The sequence below is a fragment of the Mizuhopecten yessoensis genome, unplaced genomic scaffold (assembly GCF_002113885.1).
Source record: "Mizuhopecten yessoensis strain PY_sf001 unplaced genomic scaffold, ASM211388v2 scaffold9651, whole genome shotgun sequence".
In the NCBI taxonomy this organism is placed as follows: domain Eukaryota; kingdom Metazoa; phylum Mollusca; class Bivalvia; order Pectinida; family Pectinidae; genus Mizuhopecten; species Mizuhopecten yessoensis.
In genome coordinates this window covers 2,172,577-2,190,852 of record NW_018408154.1, presented here as the reverse complement: position 1 = coordinate 2,190,852, position 18,276 = coordinate 2,172,577, and the positions used below count along the sequence as shown (strand labels likewise).

At 35.5% G+C, this 18,276-nt stretch overlaps 3 protein-coding genes across 5 annotated transcripts in view; 2 read left to right on the top strand and 1 right to left on the bottom strand.

Annotated features, from left to right (window-relative positions):
- Window positions 1-5,421, top strand: part of LOC110458578 (neuferricin-like) — a 20,965-nt gene extending 15,544 nt beyond the window's left edge. The window contains exons 3-4 of the mRNA XM_021510343.1: window positions 4,194-4,380; window positions 4,597-5,421. Of these exons, the coding sequence (XP_021366018.1) occupies window positions 4,194-4,380; window positions 4,597-4,819 (410 nt within the window). The 3' untranslated portion in view covers window positions 4,820-5,421. The remainder of the gene's footprint in view (window positions 1-4,193; window positions 4,381-4,596) is intronic.
- Window positions 5,422-5,430: 9 nt separating this feature from the next.
- LOC110458577 (acidic phospholipase A2 PA4-like) lies at window positions 5,431-10,417 on the bottom strand. 2 transcript variants are annotated; one of them, XM_021510342.1, is made up of 3 exons: window positions 9,755-10,417; window positions 8,342-8,475; window positions 5,431-6,850 (listed from the first exon to the last, which is right to left on the bottom strand). In XM_021510342.1, the coding sequence occupies exons 1-3, from the start codon at window positions 9,838-9,840 to the stop codon at window positions 6,528-6,530; spliced, it is 543 nt and encodes a 180-aa protein (XP_021366017.1). In that variant the 5' UTR covers window positions 9,841-10,417; the 3' UTR covers window positions 5,431-6,527. The 2 variants fall into 2 exon arrangements, with proteins under 2 accessions (XP_021366017.1, XP_021366016.1); XM_021510341.1 differs by having other exon boundaries at window positions 9,651-10,413.
- A 1,321-nt stretch (window positions 10,418-11,738) lies between these two features.
- LOC110458527 (spermatogenesis-associated protein 22-like) lies at window positions 11,739-17,945 on the top strand. 2 transcript variants are annotated; one of them, XM_021510258.1, is made up of 10 exons: window positions 11,739-11,848; window positions 12,029-12,103; window positions 13,009-13,141; window positions 13,970-14,128; window positions 14,588-14,912; window positions 15,458-15,746; window positions 16,147-16,279; window positions 16,515-16,615; window positions 17,102-17,142; window positions 17,702-17,945. In XM_021510258.1, the coding sequence occupies exons 2-10, from the start codon at window positions 12,098-12,100 to the stop codon at window positions 17,850-17,852; spliced, it is 1,338 nt and encodes a 445-aa protein (XP_021365933.1). In that variant the 5' UTR covers window positions 11,739-11,848; window positions 12,029-12,097; the 3' UTR covers window positions 17,853-17,945. The 2 variants fall into 2 exon arrangements, with proteins under 2 accessions (XP_021365933.1, XP_021365932.1); XM_021510257.1 differs by lacking the exon at window positions 13,970-14,128.
- Window positions 17,946-18,276: the final 331 nt, after the last annotated feature.

Genomic DNA, 18,276 nt, shown 5'->3' with positions numbered 1-18,276 from the left:
AAGGTTAACGTGAAAATTCTACAAGAAAGATTACACCTACATCGGTAAGGTTAACGTGAAAATTCTACAAGAAAAATTACACCTACGTCGGTAATGTTAACGTGAACATTCTACAAGAAAGATTACACCTACGTCGGTAAGGTTAACGTGAAAATTCTACAAGAAAGATTACACCTACGTCGGTAAGGTTAACGTGAAAATTCTACAAGAAAGATTACACCTATGTCGGTAAGGTTAAAGTGAAAATTCTACAAGAAAGATTACACCTACGTCGGTAAGGTTAACGTGAAAATTCTACAAGAAAGATTACACCTACGTCGGTAAGGTTAAAGTGAAAATTCTACAAGAAAGATTACACCTACGTCGGTAAGGTTAACGTGAAAATTCTACAAGAAAGATTACACCTACGTCGGTAAGGTTAAAGTGAAAATTCTACAAGAAAGATTACACCTACGTCGGTAAGGTTAACGTGAAAATTCTACAAGAAAGATTACACCTACGTCGGTAAGGTTAAAGTGAAAATTCTACAAGAAAGATTACACCTACGTCGGTAAGGTTAACGTGAAAATTCTACAAGAAAGATTACACCTACGTCGGTAAGGTTAAAGTGAAAATTCTACAAGAAAGATTACACCTACGTCGGTAAGGTTAACGTGAAAATTCTACAAGAAAGATTACACCTACGTCGGTAAGGTTAAAGTGAAAATTCTACAAGAAAGATTACACCTACGTCGGTAAGGTTAACGTGAAAATTCTACAAGAAAGATTACACCTACGTCGGTAAGGTTAAAGTGAAAATTCTACAAGAAAGATTACACCTACGTCGGTAAGGTTAACGTGAAAATTCTACAAGAAAGATTACACCTACGTCGGTAAGGTTAAAGTGAAAATTCTACAAGAAAGATTACACCTACGTCGGTAAGGTTAACGTGAAAATTCTACAAGAAAGATTACACCTACGTCGGTAAGGTTAAAGTGAAAATTCTACAAGAAAGATTACACCTACGTCGGTAAGGTTAACGTGAAAATTCTACAAGAAAGATTACACCTACGTCGGTAAGGTTAACGTGAAAATTCTACAAGAAAGATTACACCTACGTCGGTAAGGTTAACGTGAAAATTCTACAAGAAAGATTACACCTACGTCGGTAAGGTTAACGTGAAAATTCTACAAGAAAGATTACACCTACGTCGGTAAGGTTAACGTGAAAATTCTACAAGAAAGATTACACCTACGTCGGTAAGGTTAACGTGAAAATTCTACAAGAAAGATTACACCTACGTCGGTAAGGTTAACGTGAAAATTCTACAAGAAAGATTACACCTACGTCGGTAAGGTTAACGTGAAAATTCTACAAGAAAGATTACACCTACGTCGGTAAGGTTAACGTGAAAATTCTACAAGAAAGATTACACCTACGTCGGTAAGGTTAACGTGAAAATTCTACAAGAAAGATTACACCTACGTCGGTAAGGTTAACGTGAAAATTCTACAAGAAAGATTACACCTACGTCGGTAAGGTTAACGTGAAAATTCTACAAGAAAGATTACACCTACGTCGGTAAGGTTAACGTGAAAATTCTACAAGAAAGATTACACCTACGTCGGTAAGGTTAACGTGAAAATTCTACAAGAAAGATTACACCTACGTCGGTAAGGTTAACGTGAAAATTCTACAAGAAAGATTACACCTACGTCGGTAAGGTTAACGTGAAAATTCTACAAGAAAGATTACACCTACGTCGGTAAGGTTAACGTGAAAATTCTACAAGAAAGATTACACCTACGTCGGTAAGGTTAACGTGAAAATTCTACAAGAAAGATTACACCTACGTCGGTAAGGTTAACGTGAAAATTCTACAAGAAAGATTACACCTACGTCGGTAAGGTTAACGTGAAAATTCTACAAGAAAGATTACACCTACGTCGGTAAGGTTAACGTGAAAATTCTACAAGAAAGATTACACCTACGTCGGTAAGGTTAACGTGAAAATTCTACAAGAAAGATTACACCTACGTCGGTAAGGTTAACGTGAAAATTCTACAAGAAAGATTACACCTACGTCGGTAAGGTTAACGTGAAAATTCTACAAGAAAGATTACACCTACGTCGGTAAGGTTAACGTGAAAATTCTACAAGAAAGATTACACCTACGTCGGTAAGGTTAACGTGAAAATTCTACAAGAAAGATTACACCTACGTCGGTAAGGTTAACGTGAAAATTCTACAAGAAAGATTACACCTACGTCGGTAAGGTTAACGTGAAAATTCTACAAGAAAGATTACACCTACGTCGGTAAGGTTAACGTGAAAATTCTACAAGAAAGATTACACCTACGTCGGTAAGGTTAACGTGAAAATTCTACAAGAAAGATTACACCTACGTCGGTAAGGTTAACGTGAAAATTCTACAAGAAAGATTACACCTACGTCGGTAAGGTTAAAGTGAAAATTCTACAAGAAAGATTACACCTACGTCGGTAAGGTTAACGTGAAAATTCTACAAGAAAGATTACACCTACGTCGGTAAGGTTAAAGTGAAAATTCTACAAGAAAGATTACACCTACGTCGGTAAGGTTAACGTGAAAATTCTACAAGAAAGATTACACCTACGTCGGTAAGGTTAAAGTGAAAATTCTACAAGAAAGATTACACCTATGTCGGTAAGGTTAACGTGAAAATTCTACAAGAAAGATTACACCTACGTCGGTAAGGTTAACGTGAAAATTCTACAAGAAAGATTACACCTACGTCGGTAAGGTTAACGTGAAAATTCTACAAGAAAGATTACACCTACGTCGGTAAGGTTAACGTGAAAATTCTACAAGAAAGATTACACCTACGTCGGTAAGGTTAACGTGAAAATTCTACAAGAAAGATTACACCTACGTCGGTAAGGTTAAAGTGAAAATTCTACAAGAAAGATTACACCTATGTCGGCAAGGTTAACGTAAACATTCTACACGATAGATTACACCTATGTCGGTAAGGTTAACGTGAAAATTCTACAAGAAAGATTACACCTATGTCGGCAAGGTTAACGTGAACCTTCTACAAGATAGATTACACCTATGTCGGTAAGGTTAACGTGAAAGTTCTACAAGAAAGATTACATCTATGTCGGTAAGATTAACGTGAAAATTCTAAAAGAAAGATTACACCTATGTCGGCAAGGTTAAAGTGAAAGTTCTACAAGAAAGATTACACCTATGTCGGTAAGGGTAACGTGAAAATTCTACAAGAAAGAATACACCTACGTCGGTAAGGTTAAAGTGAAAGTTCTACAAGAAAGATTACACCTACGTCGGTAAGGGTAAAGTGAAAATTCTACAAGAAAGGTTACACCTATGTCGGCAAGGTTAAAGTGAAAGTTCTACAAGAAAGATTACACCTACGTCGGTAATGTTAACGTGAACATTCTACAAGATAGATTACACCTACGTCGGTAAGGTTAAAGTGAACATTCTACAAAAAAGATTACACCTACGTCGGTAATGTTAACGTGAACATTCTACAAGATAGATTACACCTATGTCGGTAAGGCTAACGTGAAAATTCTACAAGAAAGAATACACCTACGTCGGTAAGGTTAAAGCGAAAATTCTACAAGAAAGATTACACCTACATCGGTAAGGTTAAAGTGAAAATTCTACAAGAACGATTACACCTACGTCGGTAAGGTTAAAGTGAACATTCTACAAAAAAGATTACACCTCCGTCGGTAAGGTCAACGTGAAATTTCTACAAGAAAGATTACCCCTACGTCGGTAAGGTTAAAGTGAACATTCTACAAAAAAGATTACACCTACGTCGGTAAGGTCAACGTGAAAATTCTACAAGAAAGAATACACCTACGTCGGTAAGGTTAAAGCGAAAATTCTACAAGAAAGATTACACCTATGTCGGCAATGTTAACGTTAAACGGTTCAATAGGAAATACATGTATATACGTAGGTAAGATTTCAGGTAAAGTTGTATAAGAAAGATTAATCGTAAGGATCAAACGTACAGTATTTCTAAACGGTTAATATTTAACGCAAAGTTATATGGATTACAAACCTGTAAATGATCTATCGGAGAAACATTGTTCTGCAAATATCGGAAACCTGGGATGCCTGCTTCGGTGACGGATAAACTGTTTTTAAGTTTACTTTAATTACAATATAACGCTTCTCATTGGCAATTTCCAGGTAAAGTTGTGGGTAACTTTTACAACGCAGAGGGCACAGCAACGGAAGCGTATCGCGAGTACGAGAAACAACTAGCCACCGCCGAAAAGGAAAAGGTCTTAACAGCGGCAGATTATAGACGTTTCCCGCCATGCAACTCGGAGTCTGCGCAAGGGAAGGGGAGACGACTCTGGTGTTCAAATCTTAGGTAACATCCAGAATATCATTAACGTATACACATATATGATATTTATATGATTTCAATCTAGCGTTACAGATATGAATCAACTTAATTCGATGTGGCTGGTCCTAAAGCTGAACGTTTCCTCAAAATTACTTAGCTCTAGTCTAGTATTCACACGTATATTCCCTTACTATGTAAGAATATCATTACGATACATGTGCTAAATTGTTTAAATTCTAGTGGCGGTATACAGAGAGACTGGACAGGGCTGCCTAGAGAGTACTACAGACCTGGCACAACAAAACCGCGCTGCGCATGTGTGAAGGACGTTGGACCTCCTTCTGAAACCCCCAATGTTCCTTCAGCTGATCACAGAAACGTCGGAGATCTGGACAATCCGAACATGAAAGTGTATCCGGGATGTGAGCCCAAGTCCGTCTCTTGTTCATTTAATGATTTTTAACGAATACTGCATTTTTTTGTACTATGGAACGCAAATGTACCATATATTCAAATAACTGCACTGGTCTTTAAATGATTAAAGATAAATAGTAAATTACAAGATAGCCTTTTCATGCCGTCAGAAAATCAGAAAAAAACTATAGCAAGAGTTTGCATTAAACAATAAATATATTTAAACTTTTGGGGTGTTAACATTCTATGTTGTAAGTAGAACATTTTGTTAGTAGTTTCACATATTCGAATTTGATACATTATTATTGAACAAGTACCAACTCGAACCTGTTGCTTTATCTGGTTCTTGTCATAGACGACTTTACAAATATTGTACCTGTCGCTGATTAAGTAAATAAGGTACGTTTAAATTAAACATGTGTTCAACTGGATTGAACATATCTTCAGATAAATTGAGATATCTTTAAATTGAATTGAACCTAATCTTAAATTGACCTTGTCTAAATTAACCTTTCAACAATCAAATTGAACCTATGATTATAAAATATTTGTGCAATTATTTGAATATATGTTAATTTGTTGTTCCGATATTGATCTCTGAATAATTTATTACCTTTTTTAAAACAATAAATACTATATATTTTTGCAAAATGTGTTTTATTTCTTTGAATGCATGACAGTTTTTATTATATTTTTACTGTTATACATTTTGAGGGGACTGGCACAGAGAAATTAGAAAAAAAAACGCACCTTTGACCATTGTCACTTGTCAATCGACCTGTAAAGGTAGATATGTCTTGGACCGAGAAAATGATGTTTTCCACATTATACAAAGTTATACACATCTGTTTAATGTTTAAGTTAGGTCTTAACTAGAAATTTGTATGCGTGAAACATCTAATTTTATTTATTGTTTGGGCCATTAAAACAATGTCTAATTAAAGGAGCAAGAAAAAGTTGATAAAAGACATGATTAACTTTATAAGTTTCCTCAGGCTTCACCTATTATGAAGAAACGACCGTTAGCCAAGACAGATGTGCCTTATAGTTCTGCTGAAAATAATTTCTTTCAACCTATAGTAGTCTAAACGAATAACAAAGACAGAGCGGACAAACATTATTAATACTTTAGTGTTACTTAATATGTTTAGATGTCTTGAAAAAAATAATTTTGCAATTTGAATACAAAGAAGATTTTCTGTACAAAAAAACCTGCAAACCATTATATATTGTGAGCCTTTTCTCGTAACGTATGTGTGAATCATCCAAATTCATTCTTTCAATCATTAAAATAATGCCTTTGGAGCATGACGCAAATTGAAAAAGAGAAAAGAAAAAACCGAAAAAATAAGCATGACTTCCATCCACAGTACTGTATGTATCTTAATAGATTATGCAGCTTTTCGGGGACAGCGAAGACATGCACCATTCATATTATAGATATATTTAATTAGATGATATGTCTGTTAAAATATTATGTTATTTGTATACATTGAAGATTTCTCCGCCAGCAAAACAAGCTATAGATAATTTGATAGCATGCGTCACAGAAATGTTAAATATTTATACGGGAGATCGGACCTGCATCGAAATGATCTTGCTTCCGCATTTTTTCATTTTTTTCATTTTTTTTTTGTTGTGATTCGGCATCCAAACAGCACAAGCAGTGTTATTGCAGAGGGCTCGTCCAAAAGTCAAGCTGCTACACAATTAACTATAGAGTGTTGGTTCTATCCGATTTAAAATAGAAGATATGTTCAGTAATAGGGACTACCCTTCAGTACGGCGGCACACTTCTGTCCGCGCGTGAGGCATACACCCATCAACTCCAACGTGCAAACATCACTGACAGCAAAATCGAAGCATTTGATCTTTACTATGTTGAAGAAAATCCTGCCGATTTTGTTGGACACGGGAGAGTTAACTCCCTTGAGGCAGTTGTAGAAGTCGACGTCACAGCTGCAGTGGCTGATTGGGATGATACCCTGGTTGTTGTAATAGTACCTTTTCTGTAGAGCCCGGACCTTGGGTTCACAGAGGTCGTGGGAACGACAGCATGAGTCCGTACGTTGATGTTCTCCTATACAAAAGGCAATGTCAGTCTTTCACCGTTTTAAGCAGACTTGAATTCTTTAATTGACAAGCACTACTATTGTATGTTTTAACCGGGCATGATAAATGTATACATTTTTCTGTAAGTATTGGCTTCCCCAATGATAGCGTTATCAATATCACCTGTTATATCGGAAGAGCTTTGCCCCTGAAGTATCTTACTACATGGCGTTAAAGGCGACTACTGTGGGGACTCCCTGCAGAATCGGAGGTTTCCTTCTATCTAAAATGGGGCTATTGAAGAAACAAAAAATGTTCTGCCAACCCCTCCCCATTGTTCTGATAACTCCTCCCCATTATTCTGCTACCCCCTCCCCATTGTTCTGCTAACTCCTTCCCATTATTCTGCTAACCCCTCCCCATTGTTCTGCTAATCCCTCCCTATTGTTCTGCTAACCCCTCCCCATTATTCGGCTTACCCCTCCCCATTGTTCTGCTAACCCCTCCCCATTGTTCTGCTAACCCCTCCCCATTATTCTGCTAACCCCTCCCCATTATTCTGCTTACCCCTCCCCATTGTTCTGCTAACCCCTCCCCATTGCAAGTTCTCTGTACTTCCTGACATTCTTTTTGCCTCCCAGCGCCTTCATTCCTTGGTAATGCCTCACTTTCGGCAATGGTGCTGAACGTTCACCCAAGTATATATTTAATAAATATTAGTATCCACTGTGCAAATATTTGATTTACCCTTTGCTGTAACACAAGAACAGCGAACTCAATCAATTATTATTAGTTTAATAATTCAGAAGTATTTATTTATTGTTACAATTTCGTAAAACATTTTTTTCTTACTTATGTATATGAAGTGTCGGATACATATGATGAGAGAAAGAAGAAATAGGGGTCCCCGACGTGTGATGGTTGGGTATGATGATTATGTCCAGTTAGTTCATTTTCTGTATAAAGACGCGAGGTTTATCGAGTGCATTTTACAATTTGAAAATTAACTGATGAGAGTTAGATAAACATGATAATCAACCATCAAGAATTTGGGGACCTTTTTCTCCATAATGTTCATATTTTATCTGGAAAACCACATCATTCCCCTAGAAATACATTATGTCCGTTTCCGATGGAGGAAACATTATTGCCAACAATAATGACCTCACAATAAAATCATGTTCAGAGCGTAACCTTAGGCTAGCAGGTTTATCCAATGAATCGGGAGTGGGGAAACCGATAGTGGTTGTGGGAGAAATCTTCTCAAATAGGTTTTCTACGTGAACAATATTTGTGTTGCAATTGAAGGCAACTGAGCACGATATTGATACAATCTGTAAAGGACAGTTGCCTTGGTATAACAGGGTTCAGTCATGACCCATTAAATATTCCCGTCAATGTCAAACAATAACTGACCCCATGGTCCACAATGCTATTTCAAATGTATTCCTTATAAAAAAGATATATAAGTTATTAAAGACATGCTATGGCTGTTTGTAAACCTGACCTGTTTACTTACCTACATTAGTGTGTATATCGTCTGCGAGGTTACCAAACCCGCACCAGCGAGTCCCCGGGAAGATTCCCTGGAGTAGGACGTAGTCTCTCAAGTCTGCCTCCCTCTCCAGTACATCAGTGACGTCAGGGGAGGAACTGACAGATAAAACGGGGACTTGTAAACTTACGGGTTATCTTCTGTCGATAATAACAATCAAATAAATCGTAAAATGCATGAGTTGGTTCATCGTTTCAAATCTTGTAGTGCTTCTTACTCATTTAATCTGTCCTCTGTGCTTTAGTTATTTACTTTAAAACAATATATATGAATAATAAAACAAAAAAATAAGAGTTATTGGAGTTTTATCGATGTATCTATTCTTGTGGATATTTAAAAAAAATGCCCGATTGGAATAAGCTTCTATACCAAACATTGTCTCCAGACCTACAGCAGATTCATTCAAAACAACCTTCTGTCGTCCGCTTACTAATTATACAAACACAAGTTAATCTTATCCGTTCTTAATTTTAAAAATATCGCTTTCCATTTTACTCCTCTTCTGGCTTTTTTTAAATTGGCCAATACTCTAGGGGAGACCGGATCAAGTTCTGCCCCGGGGTAAGTCCGCCACCCTTGATATTTTTTTTTATCTTGAGCAAGCTACTTTTGCGGGAGGCTAGAAAGATAATCATTACCTCACTTCTTTCTAGGTTTGCGAACTTTCTGTGAACCGAATTGCTACTTATATATGTCATACGCGAGCACGTGACACTGACAGCTTCACGTGGTGGTATACCTAAAAGCCTAGCATTGACATGCGTATTGCTGTAATAATCAATGTATTGAATATCAGTTAACTGCAGGTTCGGCCAATGATACCAGGGCAATGTCGGTACATGCAACACAGGAGTCGTGGGAAAATCTGACTTTACATGCTTTATGACGTCATGTTTATGCTGCTTCCAACGTGAGCTGAGCTTACCCCAGATTTGCCTGTCTGAACTACGTTCGGCCATCCAATCCTTCGATAGAAAAAAATAAACAATCTACAAATACGGATATGTTTGTCTTTTTGTTATTATATTATGAAGGGCGTGTGATTTCTCTTACAATTTGTATATAAACATAAATTTCAACAAATGCCAAACATGTATTACTGCTCAGAAAGACTTGAATAAAAATGGATCGAACTTGCCCCGGTCTCCCCTATCGCAATAGAAGTAGAGAAATAGCATCGATTAAAATCCTTTATCACGTAGTTCTTTTGGAAAGAAGATCATGTCAAAGTAAGGTAGTATTGGTCCTTCAGGAGAAGCTAGAATTACCTTACCCATACACCACTTCTGTAAAATACGTCAGCACCCTGTTGAGAATTGATGGTACGGACTCGTATTCATCTGGTAGGTAGTTTATGACATCCAATTTGTAACGAACCTTTGCACATGCTTCTTGAATGATTTCTTCGTCGCCACGATTTGACACGATGCAGGAAGATCTTGTCGTGCCGTCAATGTTGCCATCACAAGTAACGTTACCTTGGAGATTTATCTGTTCACATCTTCTAAAATTCCCGATCTGTGTCCTTGTTTGAGAATATTCCTTCATTATTTGAATGTGATAAACATTATTCTCTACTTGAATTTTATACAACATATAACCTTTAGGACACTCGACATGGGGATATCTTTTCAGTGTGAGAAGGACTTCATCGAATTGTTCTTTGCCAAACTTCAAAATAAATTTGTATGACAAATAAATAAACAAACTCGTAATAAATATCCCTTTTAGATCCATCTTTTGCTGTCATTTTTGTCTTCCGGTGAGTGAAACGTCACAAAATATGTTTTAAACGTCATCACTTTAAACGTAACGTCATTCGACGTCATGCGGACGCTTACATATTTCGGTTTTTAGAAAGGTGTTTGCTCACTTGGTACAGCTGATTTAACATTGACAGCAATGTCTGTAAATAGGCACCGGACAAAACGGTTATAATGTTAATGCTTAAGGGTTATGCACGTGTACATTATGCCTTATTGCTTCATTTAGAAGTAGAGACAGCATTCAAGACTATCATTGTTAACTTCGATTTTTTTCTTAACTCCTCACGGCACATAAAGCATAACAGTACAATACAGTACACATAAAACTATTTGGAAATAAACATACGCTCTTGATGTTGTTGATTTATGGCAAACCCGGCATTATCATTTCGGTGAGTTCGACACGATTTATCGAAATACGTCAGTACTGACAGCAACCTTCATGTTAAATAAGTCCGTAGTTATTTGCTTTCAGTATGTTCAAAGTTCGTAGAATGCTGATGGCTCTTCATTGCCAGAGTGGTTATATGCGCTAACACAAAAGGATGTAACTAATACCATTAGGCCAACATGCATACTGAAAACTATGTATGATGAAGCCCAAGGTGGCAGTACCCAAATCGGATCGATACCCAAATCGGATCACATTTTGCAAATACTACAGTTGTTACGGCAGTAGCGGATCATTGTCTATAGCGGATCACTCGGAAAACTGTATCTGTTTACATCAAAATGAGCATAGCTAGACGGAAATTAAATGTACAAACTTGTCAATAAAGTTTTATTCTTGAAAGTAAAAACTGAAGATTTAGTGTAATTAGTAAATTAACAGCAAAATCACGAAAACATTGTTAATAAATAAATAAATGTGTCAAAAAGTCAGTTTTAACATGATGACGGTAGTGTTAGAATAGATAGCCATGCATCATTTTTTGTCTACAGATAATTAGTTTTTAAGTTCAAACAGCGCAAGAAAACGTAATTAAAACTCAAATGTCAATGTTTTGATTACGTTTTTAAAAAATGGCGCGTGCGACGAAAGTCCACTCCGCTGTTTTGGACAAAATTCACACTAAATTATAGAAATACTTTTTGTCATATAAATTCTAAAGGTCATCATAAAATGTTAATATGCTGACAAAAAAAATATATTCATTTGAAGCGTACGATACTGCAAAATTCAAGCCTTGGTCCGTTTTGGGTCCCGACATTCGCAAAAACCGGAGACGCTGATTGGTGACTTCAGAGCGTTCTATAAATATCTCAAGTGAGCCCAGGGTGCTAATTTCGTTTATAAAAACATCCATCGATATTCTTTCTTTGATACAACCATAAATGAATAAATTCCTACTCAGATTTTTCAATGATTTAGAAAAATGATGGTTTGGTGATCCGATTTGGGTAATGTCACCATAATGACCATGGACGACCCAATCGTATTTCCGAGTATAGAAAACAGACATTTTTTTATTGTGAGGTGTATGTCCGATCGATTTTTATTCTTAATTTAAAATGTTATATACATTTTTTCGAAATTTTACATTCTCATATCAGTTGCAAACTCAGAAACAAAAGAGGCAGAGTTATGTCCCTTATTGATAACTCTCTAAGTAGAGAGGATAAAAAGAACAAGATCAAGTTAACTCTCTACGAAATTGAAATGTATCTTAGTGCGCTGAATTTGACGTGATTAGAATTACGTCAGGTAATGTTGCATTGTTTCATTTTAACAAAAATAAGTCATTATTGTTTATATCGGTTTTTGTTTACTGATTCGCCCATAAAGATGAAATAGGGACATTTTATTGATCTACTGAAATGTAAGCTAAATGTAGCATACTGTCGTCTGCTTACAGCTGGATACATTATCTATGTTTTCTTTCAGGCTTTGGTACAAAAGTACCCACAGAACACATACATTACCAATCGTAAGGTACAGTATCACCAAACCGTCATGAAGGTAAGATATCTTGTATCTATATATATAATTACATCATCTAATGTTGCAATTGTAAGAAATCTAGCAATTTATGTTTTCAAGGCAAACGAGATCAGAAATAATATTCTTTTTAATAATTAACTCTGGGCGACTGGGTATTTATTCTGTACGTGTTTCTGGCAACTTTATCCTAAATTCTGTATTTTTGTTACGCACATACTCAATTCGTTAAATATTGTTAATGGCATCGAGAGTTATCTCCCATTGATCACATATACATGTAACACAACTGTTTTTAGGTACAAACTTTTAACAGTATACAAACAATATGTACTTTCTCTATGGCTATGAAACACGTGGTAATGGATATCTGGTTGCCTAAATATGGGTAGTTTGAAAATAAGTCCTCGTACCTGTCGCTGCATGTATGTGTATTATACCAATTACAAATATATTTCTTTGTCCATGTTCATGTTCCACTCCACCTGTACCACCTATGTGGATTTTTATTATGTAATGCACAAAGGCATTTTTGCCTATTGCTTAATAAAATATATATGAATATATTAAAGACAATGTACCATATATCATATATATATAGTTATGCTGGGGAATATTTGTTACGCCTTCTTGAAATGAAACGTGTTGAAGATTCGTTTGGTGAAGCTCTTTGATGAGCACAAATATTGTGTTTTAAGATCTTCAGTTAGGCCTATGTATCATAAAGTTTGGTATTGGATAGATTTGATATAAAACAACCTTAATTTCTGTAGGCCTACCTTCGGAGCATCTTAAACCTTTGCGTAAAGCTAATTATTTAGGCAAACAATACTGTCACTTTGTGAACTTAGGAATTTTCTGAAATTTGATTTCTTTAGAATACATCATAATTATATGAATATATACGAGTGAATATTTTGATTCAGAAAAACATCCCTGCGCCAATATTTAATCATCGGAAAAGACCACGTCAAGCTGTTATTGCCGATCCTCAAAATATTGACGGACCTGGAACCAGCATCCCAACAAATGCACAACAGTCGTCACATCATTATCAAGGTTATGCATAATTTATCAAGTGTTTCTCTCTTGACGTTTACTCATAATAACGACCCCTCATAGACTTCATTCCAAATTAAAAGAATATCTACCTTTAAGTGTGTGATCAACTATAGATCTTCAATCACAGGGGTTCGTTACTAATGTCTGAAATACACATAGGCCTATGCTATGCTATACTGATATGGATCACAGCATCAGGATAGCATATGTGTATTTTAGACATTTGTAACGAACCCCTGTGCTTCAATCAAGGTTATATGAGAATAACTTATTATCTCCATATAAAAGTTCATATATGAGTATAGGTTATACATGCATTGTCGAACAGTACCTCAGTTTATGCAATAGTACTATTGTGTACTAATTATAAGTAATCAACCTTTGTCAGTTTTGTTAAAACTGATCAACATTTACACTTTACAAAGGCCAAGTCCAGAGTATCTGCCTGTAATTAATGTGGGCAAGGGGAGGCAATCTCTATACAATTAATTTTTGATGGTTTGGAATGTAGTTCTAAAAATGTAATCATATTTTTTAAAGACATTAAAAATCATCTGTCTTTTTCCTTTGCCTTTGGCATGTGAAGTAAAGTACAGTATGTTTTCCCTTTCCTAACATCAAAAAAGTGACTCCATATTGAGACACATTTTCCCCACTTAGTTTGTACCATGTTCATAATTTCATAAACATGTATTTTATATCAGATGGATTCAAAGTATATCAATTTGTTTATAACTTCAGTTTCAATGATAATTAGGATAAAAAATAGCCTCCTCTCCTCAAGATATTAATTTATCTTTAATTATGAGAGTTCCACTTTCCCAGATTTAATGCCTGTTCATGGTTTTGATGGCCAGATATGCACACCCAGTAAACCAAAGCAGGGGTACCAGTCATACCAACAGCAGAGCACTAGGTCACAACAGAACCAACAACAGTATCAACAGCAAAACAGACAACAGCAGCAACAAAGCCAACATTGTTGTTAGTATTGAGTTGCATTTACTTATGATGATGCTTTTGAATGGCCAGACTGTCCACTTTTTTGTTATTCACAACACAATTTATATTCATATTAATGCAATAGAAATTATCCTATTATGTTTTTGATATTGATTTCAAAAAGTCAATAACCCAAACAAACTCCCTGTTAGTATGGAAACGAACTAAAGGGTAAATAATCAACATCTTCAAAGATTCTACCAACTTTTTGTTAAGAGGGAAACTAATTATCTGCCATAATCAAAGTTCAGTTTAAGATAAATTCTAAAGCCTTGAAGTGTTATACAAATGTTCTTTAATATGTAGGTAGACTAAAATGGTAATTCACAATCAAACGGTAAATTACCGGTAGTGAAGAAGGGAGGTAAAGGTATTGGATCACTTCATTGATTAAATAATGTCTTACTTTTATACCAAAATGTTTTAATTCTCATACTATAGCATACAATACAAATGGACCAAGTCCTGGTAGACAGTTACAGACAATCAACAAGGATCTTCAGGGACCAAACAGGGGTGTGACAGGAGGCACACAGGTATCTAGGACTGGTTCAGCTCTGCCAAACTCCAGCAGACAGCTGACAGGGCAGTCTGGCCAAGGGTGGCAGGCTGACAGACAACAGAGATGGAGCAGTGGGCAGGCGTCCTTCACCAATAAACAGGTAGCCAACACTGGCAACAGCCAGGCAAACCATCACCAGGCACCACAGAGTCCACCAAATATAGCAAACAACATGTCCAACTCATATGGACAACAGCAGAACAGGTATTGAACCATTATACTAGTGTTCAGAGTAGACTGTAACAGTCAAAACTTGATTTTTGTTAGTTATCTTTAACAGCCAAGAATGTTTAATGTTAATGGAATTTGACTAACATTTGGACATTTTTACACAGCTTTGACACCAATTGGAAGTTACTCAGCAAACAGATTTTAACAACAGTATATGGATATGACTTCTTTGATAAACATCAAAGAACATAAAGAAGAATGAGATCTGACAAAGTTTGATCAGTGTAGACATGCAACTTAAAAACCTAGGCTCAGATATAATCAGTGTAACAAGTCATTCTCCTTAATATTAAAGTTAATGTATCATTTGAAGTTTTTATACATCTATATTCTTGCATTTCTTGTCATTGTATGTCAATTTGTTTTTGAATGCCTTTATGTACATACAACTTATCTTGAATCAAAATATTTTGAAAACATATGCTTCATTAATGGTTTAGTTACTTGATGTTTAAGCTTGTCTTCCATTGAAAAACTGGTACAGTCTTTTTTTATCTATAGTTCTACAATCTCTGCAGGTATAGTAAAGGGAATAAGAACTACAATGGTCAAGCAGGAAGCCAATTCATGTTCCAGGCTGACAATTCTGGAAATACCTCCTCCTCCAGGACCAATACATATATGAACCAGAAGCCATTTCAGACAGGCACACATAGAAACCAGAACTCATTCAGACCAGGACCTGGTGGTGCAGCCACAGTACCAGAGACAGACAACTCTAGGGAGCAATTCCAACCCCAAGGATATCAGCGAGTTGGAAGTTTTGGAGACTCTGTATCCAAACCATCTACATCCTCAACACAAAAAGTAAATTGTTGTAGAAGTACAGTGTTTATTGAATAAAGATGAATTCCCTCTTTTTTATTTGGTATTTTTAACCATTTACATGATCTGATGCATAGAACAAAATCGGTGTTATTACCTTTTGTTACACGATATTTACTGTAAGTTTGTTGATATAATAATAATTTCATAGCGTCACATTATGTTTTTAATCACATAAGTTCTGAATTTGTTAATTTAATGGCTTTCGTGCCTTAAGTGTTTTTTTCAGGATGCTCTTTATGGCTTTTCTTGTTTAAAAATAATGTACAGATTGTGTAATCTCAATGGTAATTTCAATTTAAGCTAAATTGATCGATACACATAAATGATTTACTTGTGTACATCAATGAAAATATCAATATACCACCTCTTTCTTTAAAAGGAACCTAAAAAAGCAACCCAGAAGAGTGAAAACAAAGCAGATAAGTCCCTTCACCTTATAACATCAACCATTCAGGGTATGAAACACTGGAGCAAATACAAAGACACAATCAATATGATTTTTGAAGTGTATGGTAAGTATAAAACAACAAATTGTCATGGATGGGTTAAAAGAAACCTAACTTTTAAACTTATTAGTTATAAGTTTTAACACTATTGCAAATTTCGTTTTACTTGCCCAGTTCAACAAACAATATTTTGCAGTTAATGATGATGATACCTGCTTATTCATCAATAGGATATCTGGAAATCCATCAAAAATATCAGTCAGTTTATCAAAATGATGTTTATAAGTTGAACCAACTACAGGTGTAGTGGACTCGGCCATGATGCAAGATCCTTCAACAACAGGAAAAGAATTTCTTGTTAAAGATGAGCAAGATTCCATTCCATGTGTTTTCTATGAAATCGTAAGTCTTCTTTTCTAACTCAATACTTACATAACCTTTGATATTGCTATGGGGGTTTTCCTTTCTATATATATTTGTTCCATCTGTATGATCTCAAGTACAAATAATCATCAACACTTCTGAAGCATTGGTAAAGGGATTTTAACCTTATTTTGTGTAAAGCATCCCTCAGCCAAGAGAACTTAATGCTGTATAATGAAGGATTTAGTATTTGCTGGAGCCTTTTTGAATATTCTTAATTTAATCCATTAGTGTTCATCTAACTGCCCTGATGAAATGTGATTAAAATTGCAAATGTTTAGAAAAATAAGCAAAATGGCAATAACGTTCTCAAATTGTCAAAAACATTTCTGACAATTTTTTTTAGTTCCTTTTTAGTAACAACAAATCATTAGCAGTTCAATTACAGGCCCCATAGGCCTCTTGTTTGCTTTGTTTAAATTTCTCCATTGCTATAATTTTATTTTTGTTGTTTTGTTTTTACAGGACCGTCAACTTCCTAGGCTGACTAGAGGACATTGGCACAGGTATCTAAATCATAACACATTACACCTATGTTACACTTCTTCAATACACCAAAACATCTATCTCTATCTTTACAACTTTAAACTTTCTTTCAATGGCACGATACATCTATTTGTCATTCCTGCCTAGACGATGGACAAGTGGTTTCATTTTATTTTAAAACTATATGACCTGTGATAACTATTCCAGCAGATGTACTTGAATGTCATCACCTCTCTTATCGGTTTAAAAAAAATATTATGAAAACTTTTTAAATTCAAACCCTTGTAAATCAAATCTGACAATGAAAATTAATATATCATAAAGAATTTTTAATGAAATTATTGCCAAATTTTTCTTTAAAAAAAAGTTCTGCTTTGGTGAGCTTCATTTGTGCTGCCCCCCCCCCCCCCCCCCCAAAAAAAAAAAATTCAATATAGCTATGATATTGCAGACTTCAACAACAATCTGGTGTTTCCTTACCCAGGGTCAGAATTGATATTACATGTGCATGTAGAATATTTGTACAATCTGTATACAGATTTCAACATGCCATTATATTTAATGGTTTTAATTGATAAGGTGTGTCGGCTCTATGGATGGCAGAAGTGGAAAACTAAAGTGTGTATCGGTGAGACCAGCTTCAGTGGAGGAAAAAGACGTTTCAAAGCTTTCTATTAAAAGTTCAGACACTCTTCTGTGGGACTTGACAAAAACAATTCCAAAGCCCTGAGCAAACAACCATGAAATGGACCAATGTTTATCTACACTGTTAGTGTTTCTTATCCATTCAATTTTTCTTTCAAAATAAAAACAGATATATATTTATTTTGCGTTTCAAAAGGGTTTTTCATTTATAGAATCCTACATCAAGCAATGATATGCCAAACACAAACACGGGTCCTTGTCACACCATGTTGGAAACTCATGTGTTGAATGTTGCTTATATCTATATTTGATCGAATTAACTGTTTTCTTAAAAAAAAAACCACTTTTACATGTATTTAAAATACATAGTATCACCAAGCAACATTAATCTTCCTTTCATTCTTATGTCTTGATCATCTGTAGAACGTTTGGTTTTATTCCAATCTTGATGTTGTTAGATATTTAAGTCAAAATTGAGGGCCTGCAGTGCTCACCAGAACCATTTCTAT